Source organism: Rhincodon typus, chromosome 37 (genome assembly GCF_021869965.1).
Source record: "Rhincodon typus isolate 14 chromosome 37, sRhiTyp1.1, whole genome shotgun sequence".
NCBI lineage: Eukaryota > Metazoa > Chordata > Chondrichthyes > Orectolobiformes > Rhincodontidae > Rhincodon > Rhincodon typus.
In genome coordinates, this window is record NC_063368.1 from 1,550,696 (window position 1) to 1,568,804 (window position 18,109).

Consider the following 18,109-nt stretch of genomic DNA (forward strand, 5'->3'; position numbering starts at 1 on the left):
TGTGTCCGTGTGGGTCAGGATGTGTCAATGTGGGTCAGGGTGTGTCCATGTGGGTCAGGGTGTGTCAGTGTGGGTCAGGGTGTGTCCGTGTCGGTCAGGGTGTGTCTGTGTAGGTCAGGATGTGTCCACGTGGGTCAGTTTTGGTCAGTGTGGGTTGTTAGGGTGGGTCTGGGGTGTCTCTGGAGGTCTGGGTAGGTCTGGTCGGGGTTGATTGGGGTGAGGGTAGATCAGGGTGGGTTGTGGGGGCTCTGATCGTGTCACTGTCTCTCTCCTCCCTCATGCTGTTACTGTTTTATTCCTCAGAATCGGGATTTCCTGATGGGTCATTCGAAGCCAGGAGGTTGTCCCCCCAAAGAAGCCCCTGATGGGGGCTGGGGCTGGATGGTGCTGATTGGTTGCTTCATGATCACCGGATTCTCCTACGCCTTCCCGAAAGCCGTCAGTGTTTACTTCAAGGAGCTGATGCACGATTTCCACATCGGCTACAGTGATACGGCTTGGATTTCCTCCATTATCCTGGCCATGCTGTACGGCACAGGTAACGGTCCGATCCTGGATCAATCCACAGCTTGATCCTCGAATCCGGAAGTGGGATTTAAAAACAGTGGCTGAGAGGCAGCGGGTTGCTGAGTCCAACTGCTTCAGAGAAACAAAGGCTCAAGGGGAGTGGAGGAGGAGGAGGGTGGAGGGGCTGGAAGGGGGTTGGCAGTGGAGGGGTGATGTGTTGATAATTGTGTTTGGGGCAATGGGGGCAAACACAGCTCTAGCGGAGGGTTTGGAGCTGATGACCAGCCTCAATGATGGGGCAGTCCCTGCTGGAGCTGATGGACTGCAGGAGTCTGCATCCTTGCTCTGTGTCCACAAGCCCTGTCCACTTCTCCTGAGGCAGTGATCCTGGAGTTAAATACAGCTGTTGGCAAGGGGAGAGTAACCGGGAGACCCCAGGGTAAGGGTCAATGGAGACACACCATTCTGTCAAAATGGTTCAGCAGCAGCCTGAGACAGTGAGACATTTCCACGGCTCACTCTATAGGGACAGATGTCAAAGAAGGGCAAGAGGAGATTTATTGGAGTGGGATGTTGTGGGATGGTGAGACCCTGGAATTATTCTCTTTAGAACAGAGGAGGTTAAGGGAGGATTTAATTGAAGTGCTTCAATTAAAAAGAACTTCAATAGAGTGAACACTGGGAGGGGATATTTGTCATTGAAGAGTTTATATTTGGGTCTTGCTTTTCCATGTGATGGTGAGTCAGGGCTCAGGCCGGCTGTTTCTGTTGCGAATGAGGTTCAGTTACTGGAAGAGAAGGCAGCGAGTGTCACGAGTTGTCTTCTCTCTGACACAGGCCCCTTGTGCAGCATCGTGGTGAATCGCTTCAGCTGCCGTCCTGTCATGTTGGTCGGAGGTTTACTGGCCTCCTCTGGAATGATCCTGGCATCTTTCTCCGTAAATATCACGCAGCTGTACCTGACTGCTGGGGTGGTTACAGGTACGTTATTGCAGTAAACTCAGCAGAATGGCCTTGTTAACTATTATCAGCTCCCTGAAGTGTTTATTCTATTAATAGATTAATCAAAGTGATTAAATCATCCTTGCCCTCAATTCTGCCAAACATTCAGGGGAGAAGCAATTCTGCAGCTTCATTAAATCCATGGAGCTGGACATATGGATGTCACCATGTGTCTCCCAGAATAAACCAGGAGCTTATCAATGCTCCTGGGAATACAGTTCAGAGTTTGGAATATGGTCTCCTCTGCAAACACCATTCTCCCTTTCAAACCTATCGTTAGCTCATCTTTCCTTCGTCTCCATATCCTCACAAACTACAAACCCATCAGTAACGTCCCACACTTCTCTCCAAACTCCTTCAGTGCATTGTCACCTCCTTAATCCACAGCTCCACATTTGAAATCCCTGCTCCACTGAAATGACTAGGATGGGATGATATCCTCAGTGACTGTGACTCAGGTAGACCCCTCCTCAATCTCTCTGACCTGCCTTTTGGAGGGGGATGGTTTTGGGGGAAGGGAACTGGTTCTATTCTTATCCAATTGGGATCAAGAGCCACTTACAAAGCTCTTGGTATCTCCTGAGAATCAATCCTTGGCCTCTCCAATTTCTTCCCAATATCAGGACATTTACTCTATTAAAGGCATTTTATAGATGCAGATTTTTGCTTTAATCTTTATCTCTCTTCCCAAATTTTATTGTCCTCATCCTGTCCCATCGTCTCTTCCCCTCTTTCTTCCAGTCCTACTCTGTCTCTCCTCCAGTCTCTCTCTTCCTCCGAACCCTGGCATCATTGTGTGGCTGAATTCACAAGTAATGATGGACGGCCAGAGAGTCCCTTGTTCAATGAACTGCCAGAAGAAGTGGTAGATGCAAGTACAGTTACAACGTTTAAAAGACTTTTGAATAAGAAAGGTTTGGAGGGATATGGGCCAAGCGCAGGCAGGTGGAACCAGTTTAGTTTGGGATTATGGTCGGCATGGACTGGTTGCACCAAGGTGTCTGTTTCCATGCTGTATGACTGTATCATATTATGTATCATCCAGACTGTCCCATACAAATTTGGACATCACAGTGTGTCCGCTCCACCTGAAGACATTTCATCTCCCAGGAGAGAGATAAACAGCTGGCCAATGTGTCAGATTATGTTTTTGGCCAGTCAGGGTGAAAGACAGCAGCCCAGAAGATCATCAACCCCAAATTCCTTAAAGTACCCACCTTTATGTAAAAGACAGGGTCCATCCCTGATTGAAAAATGTCCATTTGAGAAATTCAGGGGTCTGCTGCCTTGTGGGTAAGTGTCAGATCCCAGTCACCCACTGCTCTCTGGGAAACTCAGAGCCAGTCTAGGTTTGGTCTAAGAGAACTTCATTTTGTAACCATTGTTCATCCCCAGTCTACTTAATAGTCAACAGCCTCTGGATAATACTTTGAACCAAGGAGTGGTGACGGCCAAGTGGTATTATCTCTAAGCCATTAATCCGGAGACTCAGGTAATGTTCTGGAGACCCAGGTTTGAATCTGCCATGGCAGATGGCAGAATTTGACTTCAATAAAAATCTGGAATTAAGAGACTAATGATGACCACAAAACCACTGTCCGAAAAACCCACTGGGTTCTCTATCCAAAGATGTGCAAGCTAGGTGGATTGGCCATACTAAATTGTCCGTAGTGTTCAGGGATGTGTAGGTTAGGGGGATGGGTTAGAGTGGGTGTTCTGAGGGTCGGTGTGGACTTGTTGGGCTGAAGGGCCTGTTTCCACTCTGTAGGGATTCTATTCTATTCTACTGTCCTTGAAGGAAGGAAATCTGCCATTGTTGCCTGGTCTGGACTACATGTGACTCCAGACCTATGGAAATGTGGTTGACTCTTAATGCCCTCTGGGGCAATTATGGATGGCCAATAAATGCTGCCCTAGCCCTTAAATACCTCAATCAAATCACATTTAAATTTACATTTCTCTTTGCGGATTCCAACTCTCAAAAGACATTTTCATAATTAAAATACTTTATTTGCACTGAATAGTTTGATTATCCAGAATGTCTTTTGCATATTTGTACAGTTAGGAAGGTTGCTTGCGCAAACCGAGAGAAATGATAATGTCCCAACTAACGATGGGCAAAATCTTCAGATGTCTAGCCAGGATAGAGGTGGCATGGTGGCTCAGTGGTTAGCACTGCTGCCTCATAGTTCCAGGACCATGGGTTCAATTCCACTCTCAGGTGACTGGAGTTTGCATGTTCTCCCTGTGTCTGTGTGGGTTTCCTCTGGGTGCCCTGGTTTCCTCCCACAGTCCAAAGATGTGTAGGTTAGGGGGAATGGCAGGATCCCAAGGATTTGGGGGGTGGGGGAGTCTGAATGGTCTGCTCTTTGGAGAGTTGATGTAGACTCAAGTGGCCTGATCAAACACTGTAGGGATTTTATGATTCTAGAATATTTCAGCTCATCCTGCCAAAGTTCAACTTTGACCTTACATTTTCTGATAAGAAATTGGAGAATCAATCCTTTGAACAGATATTTCAGATGATAAACGATCTCTGTCTCCTGCAGGTCTTGGACTCGCTCTGAATTTCCAGCCATCACTCATAATGCTGGGCAGGTATTTCGATAAAAAGAGGCCATTAGCTAATGGGCTAGCAGCAGCTGGGAGCCCAGTGTTCCTCAGTGCCTTGTCCCCATTCGGCCAGGTCCTGCTGGATTATTATGGCTGGAGAGGGGGCTTCCTCATTATGGGGGGGTTGTTACTCAACTGCTGCACATGTGGAGCTGTGATGAGGCCTCTCGAGAGTCTGACGCAGAACAGCAAAAACAAGTCTGAGGCCAAGGAGATGCTCCCCACGACCAGCTTGGAGCTGGAGAATTGTCAACAGGCAGTGACCAGAAACAGCACCAAGGACGGTGGCAGGAAGTCAGGAACAAACAAAAAAAGCTGGAAGCTCCTAGATTTCAGTGTATTCCAGAATCGAAGCTTTGTCATCTACACCATCTCCAAGTTCATCCTGGTTCTAGGCCTCTTTGTACCTCCAATCATGATTGTTAACTATGCCAAAGACATAGGTGTCCCAGACACTGAAGCTGCCTTCCTGCTGTCTATCATTGGCTTCATTGACATCTTTGCTCGGCCATTGAGTGGTGTCGTGGCTGGACTGGATTTGGTGCGGCCTCGAGTTGCTTATTTTTTCAGTTTCTCCATGTTGTGTAATGGACTGACCGATGTGCTGAGTGCCAGAGCTGCCACCTACACCGGGCTGGTGGCTTTCTGCGTTTTCTTCGGGGTGACCTATGGGATGGTCGGAGCTCTGCAGTTCGAGGTTCTCATGGACATCGTCGGCTCCCAGAAATTCCCAAGTGCCATCGGCTTGTTGCTGCTCATTGAGGCCTTTGCAGTGCTCATTGGACCCCCCTCAGCAGGTCAGATACCAACTGACGGGCAGTTCTCTAATACCCTGCTCTCCCATATCCCCCATTCTACATATCCCCACTCATCAATATCACACACACTAATACTGTCCAATACCTGACTCAATCCTACTGACTCTCCCCTGTGCCCCGAGTCTCACCAGTCTCCAAAACCCCAAATATCAATACGACTTCAATACCCTGCCATGTCCGTGTGCTCCAGGTTCCATAACCTCTCTAAAAGCCCCAGGCCCATATTCCAAGTCTCAACATGTTCCATTATCCAATACCACAGCACCAATATGCCTCCACAATACCTTCACTCTCTACTAACACACTAAAACCCCCGGTCCAAAACCAGAATCCCAATACCCACACTCTCCAATAACCCTATGCCTACCCCAAACACTGTCACAAATGCTAACATTGCTAGCTCCAGTAGCCCCACTTGCAATCTCCTGTGCAGTCACAGCTTCAATACCTCCTCTTGAAATACCCCCCACTCTACCTCAATATCTTCACTGTCCAATAATCACACCCCAAGTCCCAATATACCCCTGCTCCAATAGTCCACCCCAAACATCCCATTACCCTCACTGTCCAATACACCTACCTCCATTTCCTAATTCCCCTCTCCCTCATACCCCATCCTGAACACCACTCTTCTCCAATTGAGTCATTGCCCCGGGGCAGCCAGACACAGAGGTAAGGCCACGGAAAACTAACTTAGAAATGGAAGGTACCAAAGAGGAGCCCTTCAGAGCAATTCTTTGCATTTTGGTGGCGCCAGTATAATCCCTGCTGCATGTGGAGGCCCCTAGTTCCATAGAACAGCCTCCTTGTGACTGTCTGGATTGGTGGGGGCAAAAGAGCTGAAGGCTTCTCTCCCCCAAAAGGCACCCCTCCTCCTCAACCTCCTCCAGCCCTGGCAGGAGACATTTCCCACCAATCCAGGGGGCCTGCCAGCTTGGTCCTTCCCTAAATATGATTTTACAACCGTGCCAAGGGGCCTCCATTTCTGAGGTGGCCTTATGTTTGTCCACCAGCCTCAGCAGCATCAACTCACTCACTAGAGGCTGTCCTATGATTGGGCCAGAACCATCAGTAAGTGGATTCAGCCCCCAGGAAAATTCTTTAGGTCCGGCTCCTGGGCAGTGGAAACCTGGGAATCTCACTGGCTCCCAATGTCCTGACTCTTCCTAAAGTTCCTGGTCTTGTGATGGTTGGATCTGGGTTTGAGGTTGGGTTTGGCCTGGACGTATGAGAGAATGGATTGTAATTCAGACTGTCCCTCTTACAGGGCACCTGGTAGATGCTTTCAAAAACTACAAGCTCATCTTCTACATGGCAGGCTCGGAGCTTATTCTTTCAGCTGTCTTTCTGTTCGGAGCTTTCTACCTCTGCCTCAAACAAAACCAGCCCAAGAACAGGAAGGGACGGCAGCAAGCGGAGGATGTGGAAGGTGAAACTGTGGCAATGGGCGAGAACAGCACAGTGCAGGACTACACAGGGGATCTGTGTGAGAGCCCATTGGACGAAGGATCCCTGGAGCAGAGCCTGAGCAGAGTTCAGAAGGACCAAAGGGATGACTGTAATGTGACAGATGCAGACAGTGGAGATACAGAATGTTTTGAGCAACATGAAAAGACAAGCTTATAAATAAAAGCTCAAGACAAAACAGGCAAGACTACCTCGGCCACTACCAGGGACAGGCTACAAATTGGTGCAAATAAAACAACTGAGGAAAACTAATGGAGAAACAAAGGCTAGTTCTCTTCATTCACCCAACTCTTCCATCCCATCCATCTTTCTCACATCTTCTTCAGTTTTCTGTTTCTCTCCCCTACTCAGTCATTCATGATGGTAGGGTTCATGAGTAAGTGCCTTCTAACCTCTCAATCTCAACTGAATTTCCCATTGACTAGTAAGTCCCTCGTCTCACCATTCAATCCTCTGCCACCTTCCCATTGAGGTCTGCTGCTGCCTTGGGTGGCTATGCTGCCTGTCCGATTACCCAAGTGTTCAATGCCCCCTTCCTCACCTGCCCACGTTCAGTCCCTTCCCTCTCCTGTCCCGCATCTCACTTTTCCATTCATTCATTTCTCTTTCTTGCTTCATTTGCATCCTCACTGTAGTTTCCCCATCTCTTCATGTCATCTTTTTCCTCTCTCTTTTCCTTCCTGGCCTTCTGTCCTTCTCTACTTCCTTGTTCCTCCCTCATTTGCTTCCCCTCTCTTTACCCCCTCCCTCCCACTTCTTCCTGTCTTTACTCTCTCGCTTTCTCTTCTTTCTCCATTTCTCCTGCACTTTATCTTGCTTTTTCTTTCCCACTCTCCTGTTCACCCTCCCTCTCATTTGCCCCTCAGCTCCTGACTTTTCACCTTGGCCTCATGCTCTTTCAAATTCTCTCAATTCCATCTCTCTCAACTTCCTTCACTCCCCCCAGCACTTTACCTTCCTTCTGGATCCCTCACACATTGGTCTTCAATCTGTCAGTTTCACATCGATACACATGACCCTCACCGCAACGTTATAGCTTTGAGTTAGAGAGAGTCCAACTGGTGGAATTTGTCAGTGATGTTTTACAACAAATAGCTGGAGAGAAAAGAAATAAAATTGCATCAGAAAAAAGGAGCTTGTGAAAGTCCATTGAGCAGATTTCGGTAAATCGAACAATAGATGGGCTAAGATTGTACCACCACAGTGTAACTAATGAGCCTTGTGTAATGTGACGAGTGAACGTGAGACAATGTGTGGGTGTTCAGGAATGTTAGAGTCAGTCAGCAGATGTAAACGTACCAGTGTGAGAAGCTGAGTGTGGAGAGTGAGAATGGTGTGAGAGAGGGTGCATGCAAATTAGGGTATATGACAGTGCGTGTGAATGAAGGCAAGTGAGAGAGAGAGTGTGAACAAGAATGTATGTGAATAAGAATGTATGTGAATGAATTTGGGTGGCACAGTGGTTAGCATTGCTGCCTCACAGCACTAGGACCTGGGTTCAATTCCATCCTCATGTGACTGTCTGCGTGAAGTTTGCACATTCTCCCTGTGTCTGTGTGGGTTTCTTCTGGGTGTTCTGGTTTCCTCCCACAGTCCAAAGATGTGCAAGTTAGCATGGATTGACCATGCTGAATTGCCAATTGTGTCAGGAATGTGTAGATTAGGTGTTAGCCATGGGAATGCAGAGTTACAGGGATAGGGTGGGGGTGGGTGGAATGCTCTTTGGATGGTCGGTGTGGACTCGATGGGTGAAGTAGCTTGCTGCCACATTGTAGGGATTCTGAGTGTTCACTTATGTATTCGTGAATGAATCAATAACTTTGACAGTGCTGTTGCTATCTGCCTATTCAAAAGGATTCATTTATATTGAACTATTCCTGAGTTCTCATTGATTTTCATCTTAATAAAAGCTTCATTCTGTTCCATTGTAAATATTCAGCTTGTCGTGAAAATCCCCTTCGAACATAAGCCACTTCCGAGTGTACAGTTCCTCACCCTCACTGGGAACTCCTCACATCCTTTAACATTCTTCTCCATCTCCCAGACAGGAGTTTCATGGAAATGGCTGGGTAAGCCAGAGTGATTAAACAATATCTCATGTAGGAAGAATACCAAAGATATTATAATTTGAGACTGGAGGAGCCAAACTTCACTGGTGAGCAAACTATTGGAAAAAAAATCTGAGGGACAGCATTAATCTCTATTTAGAGGGGCATGTATTAACCAAGGACAGTCAGCATGGCTTTGTCAGGGACATGTTCTCCAACAGGTTTGACTTGAATTTTTTTAAACGAGGTGACTAGAGGTGTGCAGACGAGGGTAGCGCAACAGATGTAATTGACAAGGTTTTGACTAGGTCTCACATGGCAAGCTGGTTAAGAAAATTAATTGGTTTAGGGATAAACAGATCTAGGATGGTGACCTAGTGGCAGTGAAGGAGTCACGTGGGAAACAGGGATTCCACATCTGAGTGGGAGGGATGGACAGGACGACTGTCACAAGGTTGGATTTGTGAGTGGTCAATGGGTAGGTTCCTCTGGTAGGAAAGATAGTATAAACATACAATCGCAAATGGAAAAGGGGGAACTCCTTCGATACTTTCTAAGCAACCTGTTCAGAAATGTTATTAAACACCTCTGATGCAGGTGGGGCTTGAACCCTGACTCAGAGATAGGATCACTACCACTATACCACAAGAGCCCTGAATTTTCCTTTTATATCCAGAAGAGCTCTTATACACAACTGAATGTGTTTTTCTCCCCATCACCAAATCAACTGTGGCACTTTTTATTTAAACCTATTAACCATCATCGTAAAACATTAATTTCCAATTGAATAATTTTCATGCAAAACCCTTCAAGGGAAATTCAAACCATCAAAGGTAAGGAAGAAGAGGGAAAGCGTGAAGAGACCAATTCAAAGTTGGAAGAGGCCGGAGTATTCCGTACAATCGAAGTCGATAAAGTATAGATGGAATAAATTAGAGATTGGTATGACATGTCAACTTGGAACTGAGTATGTCAGATTTGGATATCCACAGCGAGGAACAGGGATCTGGTCAAGAGTGAGGTGCAGCCTTCATGATTAAGGGTGAAATTGCTTCTACAACAAGACGAGAATGAATTACTCAGTGGAAGCTTAACAGGTACAGTTTAAAAACAGACAGGATGGGAATTGTGTGTAAACCCCCAGATACAAAGAGATCTAGGGGTTCAGGTACATCATGTTAAGGGTGTACAAGACCCTTTATGAGGTCTTTTATGGAGTTCTGTGTTCAGTTCTGGTTGCCCTACTGTTATTTTATATGTTATTAAGATGGAGAGGATTCAGAAGAGATTTACTGGGAGATTGCTGGGATTTGAGGATTGAGTTATGGGGAGAGGTTGGGACTTTTTTCACTGGAGCACAGGAGGTTGAGGAGTGACCATATAAGATCATGAGGGCTACAGATAAGGTGAATGGACAGGTGTCTTTTCCCTAGAGTGGAGGATTTCAAGACTTGGAGGTATATTTTTAATGTGAGAGAAGAAAGATTTAAAAAAAAGACATGAGATGCAACTTTTTTTTTTAAACACAGAGTGGTTCGTATGTGGAATGAACTCCAGAAAAAAGTGATGGATGTGGGTACAGTCACAACGTTTAAAAGACATTTGGATAAATACATGAATAGGAGACATTTGGAGAGATATGGGCCAAGTGCAGGCAGGTGGAGCTAGTTTAGTTTGGGAACATGGTCAGCATAGACTAATTGGACTGAAGGGTCTGTTTCCATGCTGTATGACTCTATACCAGCTGTGAAGTGATAGGATGTTAGTACAGGAGAAGACCAGCATGTCACAAAGGCAGAATGCTTACAAAGGGGAGGTTTAACTTTCAAATAGGTCAGGATAAGCAAATGAGGCTTTTTAAAAAAAAATTTGGCCAGGTTAGTTTTTGCAACAAAGGAGAATTCTATATTTTTTTTCTCTGAGTTAAGATTCTTTGAAATTACGTTGCTCAAAAGCAGCAGATACAAAATCTTTAAATATTTTTAAGGCAGACATAGATAGATTCTTGATGACCAAAGGGATGAAAGATTATCAGGGATGCGCAGGAATGTAGAATTGAAGTTAAAATCAGAATCAACCATGATCTCTTTATTTTATTATTAATTCATGGGATATGCTTGTCACTGGCTGGTCCAGCATTTATTGCCCATCCCTAGTTGCCCCTTGAGAAGGTGGGGGTGAGCTGCCTTCTCAAAGTGCTGCAGTCCTCCTGCTGTGAATTGACCCATAATGCCATTAGGGAGGGAATTCCAGGGTTTTGACCCAGCAACAGTGAAGGAACAGCAAGTCAGGCTGGTTAGTAGCTGGAAGGGAAACTTGCAGGTGGTGGTGTTCCCATGCAACTGACTGCCATTGTCATACAGGGTGGAAGTGATTGTGGATTTGGGAGGTGCCACCTGAAGATCTCTGGTGAATTTTGGCAGTACATAGTACACACTGCTGCTACTGAATATTGGTAGAGGGAATGGATGTGGTGCTAATCAAGCAGACTGCTTTGTCCTTGATTCTGTCAAGCTTCTTGAGTGTTGTTGGAGCTACACTCATCCAGCCAAGTGAATGGTGCCTTATTGAATGATAGAGCAGGCTTGAAGGAGCAAATAACCTGCTGTTTCTCCTTGTTCATATATTAGATTTATGAATGAGTGAACAGGTCAGTACTGCGTGAATATTTACCTAATAGTATCCAAAATATGATTCAGCACACTATGTTTGAAAGGGAGAAATGGTGAAACAGCTAAGATTCTAGATATAGGAAAGGGCAACTTCAATGGGAAGATGTAGACACTATCCACAATGAACTGTGCAAATCTGCTCACAGATACGAAGACAGGAGATTAATGCAAAACATTCAATAAAGGATTTAATGTTTTACCAAACCTGTCTATACCCCAAAGAGGCAAGAGTTCTACTTAACACAAAAATAAAACAGCTCTGGATAATTAAAGAGGCAAAAGGACCAACATGAAACTAAAAAAGGTGAAGCACAGAAAAAAAAAGTGAAACAGCACAGACCCCAATAAACAGTGATTGTGACAAAACTGATAGTAAAAGCCCGAGGTCCTGTAGTTGTAAACAACTTTTTCCTCAGTGCGTGATCCTGTAAGAGTATAAAGAGCTACGTGGTCTATTCAGGTTACCGTGCAACTCAACCCCACAGCTCACTGGGAATGTTGACAAGAGATACAAGAAGGAAGAAACATGAAAAGAAATGTGCAAGGGTTATCAAGTCAACACAAAAACATTCACAATGATCCGAGAAATAAAAGAGGGTGGTCAGGGACAATCCTTACAATCTATCAGTTGTGGTATTGGCAATGAAACCAAAGGAATGGTGGAGACATTAAATAATGACGTGATCATGTTTGCAGTCAAGCACGTGGGTACCATGACAGACCATCACAAGCAACAATGAGATTGAATCAGAGACAAGGACTCATTATAACGAGTATCAGCAAATTATCACTCTTGTCGAACCAGAGTATTGTTGAAAAAAGGCACATTCGGTCAAAGCTTGTTGTCATCTTGCAAAATGTTTTGATGAGTGCAAGAATACCAATTAAAGAGGAAAACCAGCATTGATATTGCGAGTGAGTGAGGCAAATGCTGACTGGTTGGCAGTGGACTGAGTGTTAGAGATGTTGCTATGGAGAATGCACCCATTAATGCCGATTGTCAGTTAAGGGTCAGGCTTTGTTTAAATTTTAAACCAGGCAGGTTAACTGTGATCAGTCAGCACATTGCCCTGAAAAAAGAACCAGTGAATGGCTGACACCTATCTTCTTTAGTTGAAACAGGCGCAGTGTGTGCATGCCTTGCTGTCAGCAAAGAACAGGGCCATGTGTAATAAATTTGTATCTTCCTGTACACTTAAGTGTGCTACATTGTCAATCCAACAGACAATCCTAAATTGGTTACCAGCATAAATTCCTCTCACACAATTTCCTGGCAGTTAACTGTCAATCAACATTAAAAGCTGCATTCTCCACAGTAACATCTTGACCAAAGTCCATTTGCTAATGAATCAGCACTTACCTTCTTTGTAATAAAAATGTTGGCTTTCTTCTGGAATTGGGATTCTTGCAAAACATCCTGATGAGTGCAAGGAAAGTGTCAAAATCTGTCCTTTTTCAATGACTCTAAGTTCTGTCCTACCAACTATTTATTAATGAAGAAAATAAGGATTGAAAATTCCCAGATGATATAGATGCAAGCTTTTTAAAGCTATAGATGCCTTATGACCTTTCAAGTGCTCTTGATTCAGAAACCATTCTTCTCAATCAGCAAATCATACACGTCACTGCTGCTCAAAAACGGTGTTAAATGGAAATGACAAGAGCATAGCAAATAGGAGCAGAAATAGGCCATTCTGTAAGATCCTGGCTGATCTTTGATAGCTAACACACAGGTCAAAATACACAAGTAAATGGATATCTCCAAGTGTGCTCCCATCAGAGCCCTCTACACCTGTGCAATCCTTTCGTACTCTTACTCCAAAGCCCTTATACGAAGAACCATTATACCATTTGCCTTCTGAACTTCTCACTCTGAGCAATGGCTGGAACAGCTTCTCATCATTTGAAAATAAATAAATAAATAAATAAATCGCTGCCACCATCTACACCACTCACTTACAGAGAGTCATAGCAACAGGTAAGGAGGACATTTAGCCCATCTTAACCCCTCACTATCCCTTTGCAGGTTTGTTACACTCTCTTCACAACTGGATTTTTTTTACCTAGCTCTGGAACATCAGTGAATTTGGATACTTCAGTCGGCCAATAGCCGAGGTCCCAACACTGACCTTGTGGTCTGCCAACCTGAAAAATCACCTGTACGATCCTCACTCTTTCATGGCAAAATAAAGAATTTCAGGGCTGTGACACAAACACCTATCATCAGGTACTTTTAACTCTGGTTTAAAAGACAAGGATATGAGAACATGAGAACAAAGCTGCCCGCTTGATTGGCAGTGCATTCACAAGCATCCACCACCGATGCTCAGTAGCAGCACTGTATCTACAAGACGAACTGCAGAAATTCACCAAAGATAAACTTAGACAGCACTTTTCCAACCCACAATCACTTGCATCTCGGAGGGCAAGGACAGCAGATACATTGGAACACCACCCCCTACAAGCTCCCCTCCAAGCCACTCACCATCCTGAGTTGGAAATATATTGCTGGGTCAAAATCCTGGAATTTCCTCTCCAAAGGCATTCAGAGTCTACTTACTGCACATGGACTGCAGCTCTTCAATAAAGCAGGTCATCACAACCTTCAAGGGGAAACTCAGGATGACCAATAAATGCTGGCCAGCCAGCCATATCCATGTCCCACAAGTGAATAAATAAAGTCTCAGGACTAAGTGACTGATGATATTTGTTGAGATGGCGGGTGGGGGGGCGTGGGAAATGTCTGAATCAAAAACTCAAGTCCCTTGGTGATTAGGTTAATATGAAACAAAAAAAGAGTTGTCAGCACTATTAGCTTTGTAGAAGCACAGAACTCCACATGCTACTCCTAGAGGCTCAGACAAAAGGACACACTGAACAGGACACATTAAAACAAGGTTAGGTGTGAATAAAGTGCATGCCCATAAAGTATTTGTATTTAGTCAAGGATCTGATGGGGATTAATGGTCGCATCCATTTGAGACATAAATAAAACAGTTCATCATTCAAACTATAAACAGCATATTTCAGATTTGATTGTGTAAAGGGATTCAATTTTCTGTCCAGATAAGTTCTATTCATCAAATAGTTTCTCTCCATTTTCCTCATTCTCCTTCTCATCCTCTTCCTCTGCGTCTGTGTAAATATCCTTTGGACTGTAGTTCAACATTGTTTTCGTCAAATCCACCTCAATGGGAAACACATCAGCATCTTTTAAGACAGCGTAACATTCATTGTAGTACTTGGACATAGCAGAAACAAAGCGTTGGAGCTGGAACACGATGTCCTGAACTGAGAATTGGAACAGACCACAATCAGCTCAACAGACAGTGACAAGGCACAAGAAGGGAATACACAGAAGTACAGGGAGAGAGCTGTACACAGAACTAACCTTTCATGGGATAAAAATAGAAAGTGCTGGAGAAACTCAGCAGGTGTGGAGAGAGGGACAGCGTTAATGTTTCCAAACCAATATGAAGTTCTGAAGGAGGATCACTGGACTCAAAAATGTGAATTCTATTTCTCTCTTCACAGATGTAGCCCAACCTGCTGAGTTTCTCCAGCATGCTGTTTTTATTTCAGATTTCCAGCATCTGCAGTATTTTGCTTTTACTTGATCTTTGTGAAACATCAGTTTGAGCCTTAAACCTACTCTGTTTTCCATTAAGCCAGCTCACTATCCCAATCTGTTGCTTGTTCCCTAACTCCAAATGTTCTGGCCATAAGTGAATTCTGTGTTACAAGGGCATTTTAGCAAATCAAAATACATTCACAGAATCCATACAGCATGGAAACAGGCCATTCGGCCCATTGAGGCCACAGTGGGCCTCCAAACGGCATCCCACCCAGATTCACCCCCCCCTTATCCTATCCCTGCAACCCTGTATTTCTCATGGCTAACCCTCTTAGCCTGCATATCCCTGGATACTATCGGACAATTTCCCATGGCCAATCCACCTTGCCTGCACATCCTTGGACTGTGGGAGGAAACCTGAGCACCGTGAGGTAACTTATACAGAAACCAAGAGAATGTGCAAACTCCACACAGACAGTCACACGAGGCTGGAATCAATGCTGGCACTGTGAGGCAACAGTGTTACTGAATTATTCTCGTCCACCATTTTGATTGTTCTTCAAAAAAATGTTAACCATTTGTGATCAAGCCTGACCTTCCCTTTTGAAATCTGCTTTGTATCTTAGAAATGTATTCTCTAGGTCTTTGAGTAAAGGTTCCAACATCTTTGCTCCCACCAACATTTAATAAACTTGCCCACAATTCTCCCAACTTGTTCAATCACATTCATTGTCCACAAGACCTCTGACATTATCCTTTTTAGTGTGTAATAGCGTCATACTTCTTCCTTCCCTGAACTGGCTGTGTGCCACGTATAGATGGAAACTGAAGGGAGGATATTATAGAGTGAGTTTGGAGTCTGGAGTGGGAGGCAGTGTAAAGAAGGATATGAAAGGGGTGGGATAGTCAAAAGCAAAATTGGAGTGAGACTATGAAGTTTCTTTAGCACTAGAAACCCCAATCTTGTTTTATTAATCCACATTTCAACCACTCAATTTTGAAGAGGAATAAGGCAGTATTCCTGCATCTGAGCCAGATGCTCTGGGTTCAAGTCCTATAATAAGGGACTTAGGGCCCAGAAAGGTGCATTTACAACTTGGACAAATAGGTTGACTATCAATTGTAAATCCCTCCAACACACACCAGGGCAGCAAGAGCGGGAGTCTCTGCCATCATGAACCATAGCTCCAGGCTGCAACATGCCGAGAAAAGTACACATTGCCACAGCAACACGGATTCCTCCAGAGGCTGGATGGATCAGATTAGTGGAAATGCACAGAGTGTTCCAGTGGAGAGGAATTCCAGGAGTTATCCCCCTGCTGTATCCATGATGGAGGTTGTGATGGATTGGACCTGCCTTTGGGCAGAGAACTGAAATCATAGTTTCTGAAGAAGGCAGTAGCTTCTCGTCAGAACTGCCTCCAGGCAGAAGGCTTCACCTTGTTCATGGACAGTCTCTGCTCCAGTCCCCCATTTACTTCACTGAGAGGGGCTTCTTTCAATAGCTCCCTTTACTTTGACTGCTTTTTTGATTCAGTTTTTAATTAAAACTAATTAACGTCACTGTTTCCTGATTGTTCTCTTGCACTTCCATTGTCCCAGTTAACACAGAAACTGTTCTGGATTCAGATCTAGGTACTGTATTGGCCTATTAATAGAAGACAACACAGGAGGAGGCCATTCAGCCTTCGTGTCCATGTGAGCAATCTGCAAGAGCAAGGTATTCCCTCCCCTTTCTCATCAGAGGCAGATCCAATTCCCTCTTGCAAGGCCTGCTTCAGTCAGCGAACGTTATGGTATCTATCTCTCTGCTTCCTGTTATCTTAATCTAACCCTCCTCAACTTCCAATAGGTCACTTCTGAAGATCCCCCTGTTGCTGCAGTTTGTCTAAATGAGTGATATTAAGTTGAATCCAGAATTCTCTTTCACAGACGGCAATGAAGGCTGGCTCATTGAATGGGAGCAAGGCTAGCTTAGATAGATCACTGACTGAAGGAGCCAAGAGTTACAGTGGGAAGGGGAGAGACAGGAAAGTGCAAGGCCACTGCCAGCTCAGTTATGATCTTATTGAACGGTGGAGCAGGTTTGAAGGGACAATTGGCCTAGTCCCCACTCCTTTGTTCTTAAGGCTTGCATTTATATTGCACTGTTCATGATCTCAGGAGATCCCAAAGCACACTCGATATCTTTAGTAAGGACATGAGGAGTGCCCCAGCCCCAACACACACTGACCAACTCCATTAACCCCTGACCCCACAACATCACCCCTGACCCATATCCATTAACTCTTGACCTGACCCTATTGCCTCCCAACCCATCCCAATGCCACTCCCATCCATCCCGCACCCCCATTCCAGTCAGCCCCCGAACTCACCACCAGCATGAGCCCAGAACACAGAGACTACTGTTACCTCCGATTCCACCCTGCCAACCCCGACCCCATTCCGTCACCAGTCTGACCCTTACACCTCCAGGCTCAGGAGGATCTACCCTCAAGCAATTTGTACATATCAGCTAAGTTAAAACTAACCATGTTTTTGGTCCAAAAGTTCAATTTTCTCCAGAACGTCCTTCCTCATTTTGGCGAAACGTGCTCGGGCCTCCTGCCGACAGCGGAGGATCAAACGGTACTCATAGTTTCCAGTGCCAACTCGGTACAGAGGCTCCTGCAGAGCCTGGGCAGAGAGACAGAGGAGAAGAGAGAGACAGGGGTTAAACAACTAAACAGAGAGTGCAATACACTATAACCATTCACTGGATCACAGCGGCACAGCCTCATGTCAAAACATGGGGAGCTGAGGAACTCACAAGGGAGGATCCTGAACCCAATGCTTCAGTATCAGAGACTGCTCCACATGGATCAAACAAGGTCATTCCCCCAATGCCTGGAGAACGTACAGACACCACTGTAGTGTTGCCTCAGGACTGGAGTATCATGTGCACCCAGCTCAGGTAAACACACAGCCTCAGCCCCTGGACAATAACATTACTGTCCGTGTTGTATTGAGTCCTGATCAGTTGTGTACAATGGGCAGCCACTACAACAGCTCCAGTCAGTCAGCACAAACTGGTCAGGAAGACTGTGCAGGCTTCACTCACTATGCAGCTGTATTCTTCATCATCCATCTCTTTCACCTTCAAGCAATATGACTGCAAGGAAAAAGAGAGACTGAGTCAGGAAAAAGCAGCAAATTCTTCCACGTACCTGCAACACCTCCCCTTTTATATCCCCATTCACACACACATCTCTCCCATTTATGTCTCCATCCCCTATCATTTAAATCTAATCCCCTCCCATGTAAATCTACATCCCACCAATGTAAATCCCCATTCCTCCCATTTACATCCAATCTTTGCCCATTTAAATCCAATTTCCACATCTCCCATTTAAACCCACATTCCATTCC

General features: G+C 45.0%; 2 protein-coding genes across 4 annotated transcripts in view; one reads left to right on the plus strand and one right to left on the minus strand.

The window, feature by feature from the left end:
* Positions 1 to 313: 313 nt before the first annotated feature.
* On the plus strand, positions 314 to 7,908 carry slc16a8 (solute carrier family 16 member 8). Its single transcript, XM_020514684.2, has 4 exons — positions 314 to 538; positions 1,345 to 1,488; positions 4,059 to 4,919; positions 6,208 to 7,908. The coding sequence occupies exons 1-4, from the start codon at positions 319 to 321 to the stop codon at positions 6,564 to 6,566; spliced, it is 1,584 nt and encodes a 527-aa protein (XP_020370273.2). The 5' UTR covers positions 314 to 318; the 3' UTR covers positions 6,567 to 7,908.
* The window catches only part of pick1 (protein interacting with prkca 1), a 40,909-nt gene continuing 26,598 nt past the window's right edge, over positions 3,799 to 18,109 (minus strand). Inside the window, exons 11-14 of one of the 3 annotated variants that reach the window (XR_007265679.1) lie at positions 17,802 to 17,852; positions 17,233 to 17,377; positions 7,362 to 7,502; positions 3,799 to 6,496 (exon numbers count right to left, since the gene is read on the minus strand). Coding sequence is in view for 2 of the 3 variants with exons in the window: in XM_048617507.1 (XP_048473464.1) it covers positions 14,201 to 14,418; positions 17,233 to 17,377; positions 17,802 to 17,852 (414 nt within the window). In the remaining variant the exon portion in view is untranslated. Of the gene's footprint in view, positions 6,497 to 7,168; positions 7,503 to 11,289; positions 14,419 to 17,232; positions 17,378 to 17,801; positions 17,853 to 18,109 lie in introns of those variants that run through there. The other 2 variants (XM_048617508.1, XM_048617507.1) reach the window with 2 other exon arrangements.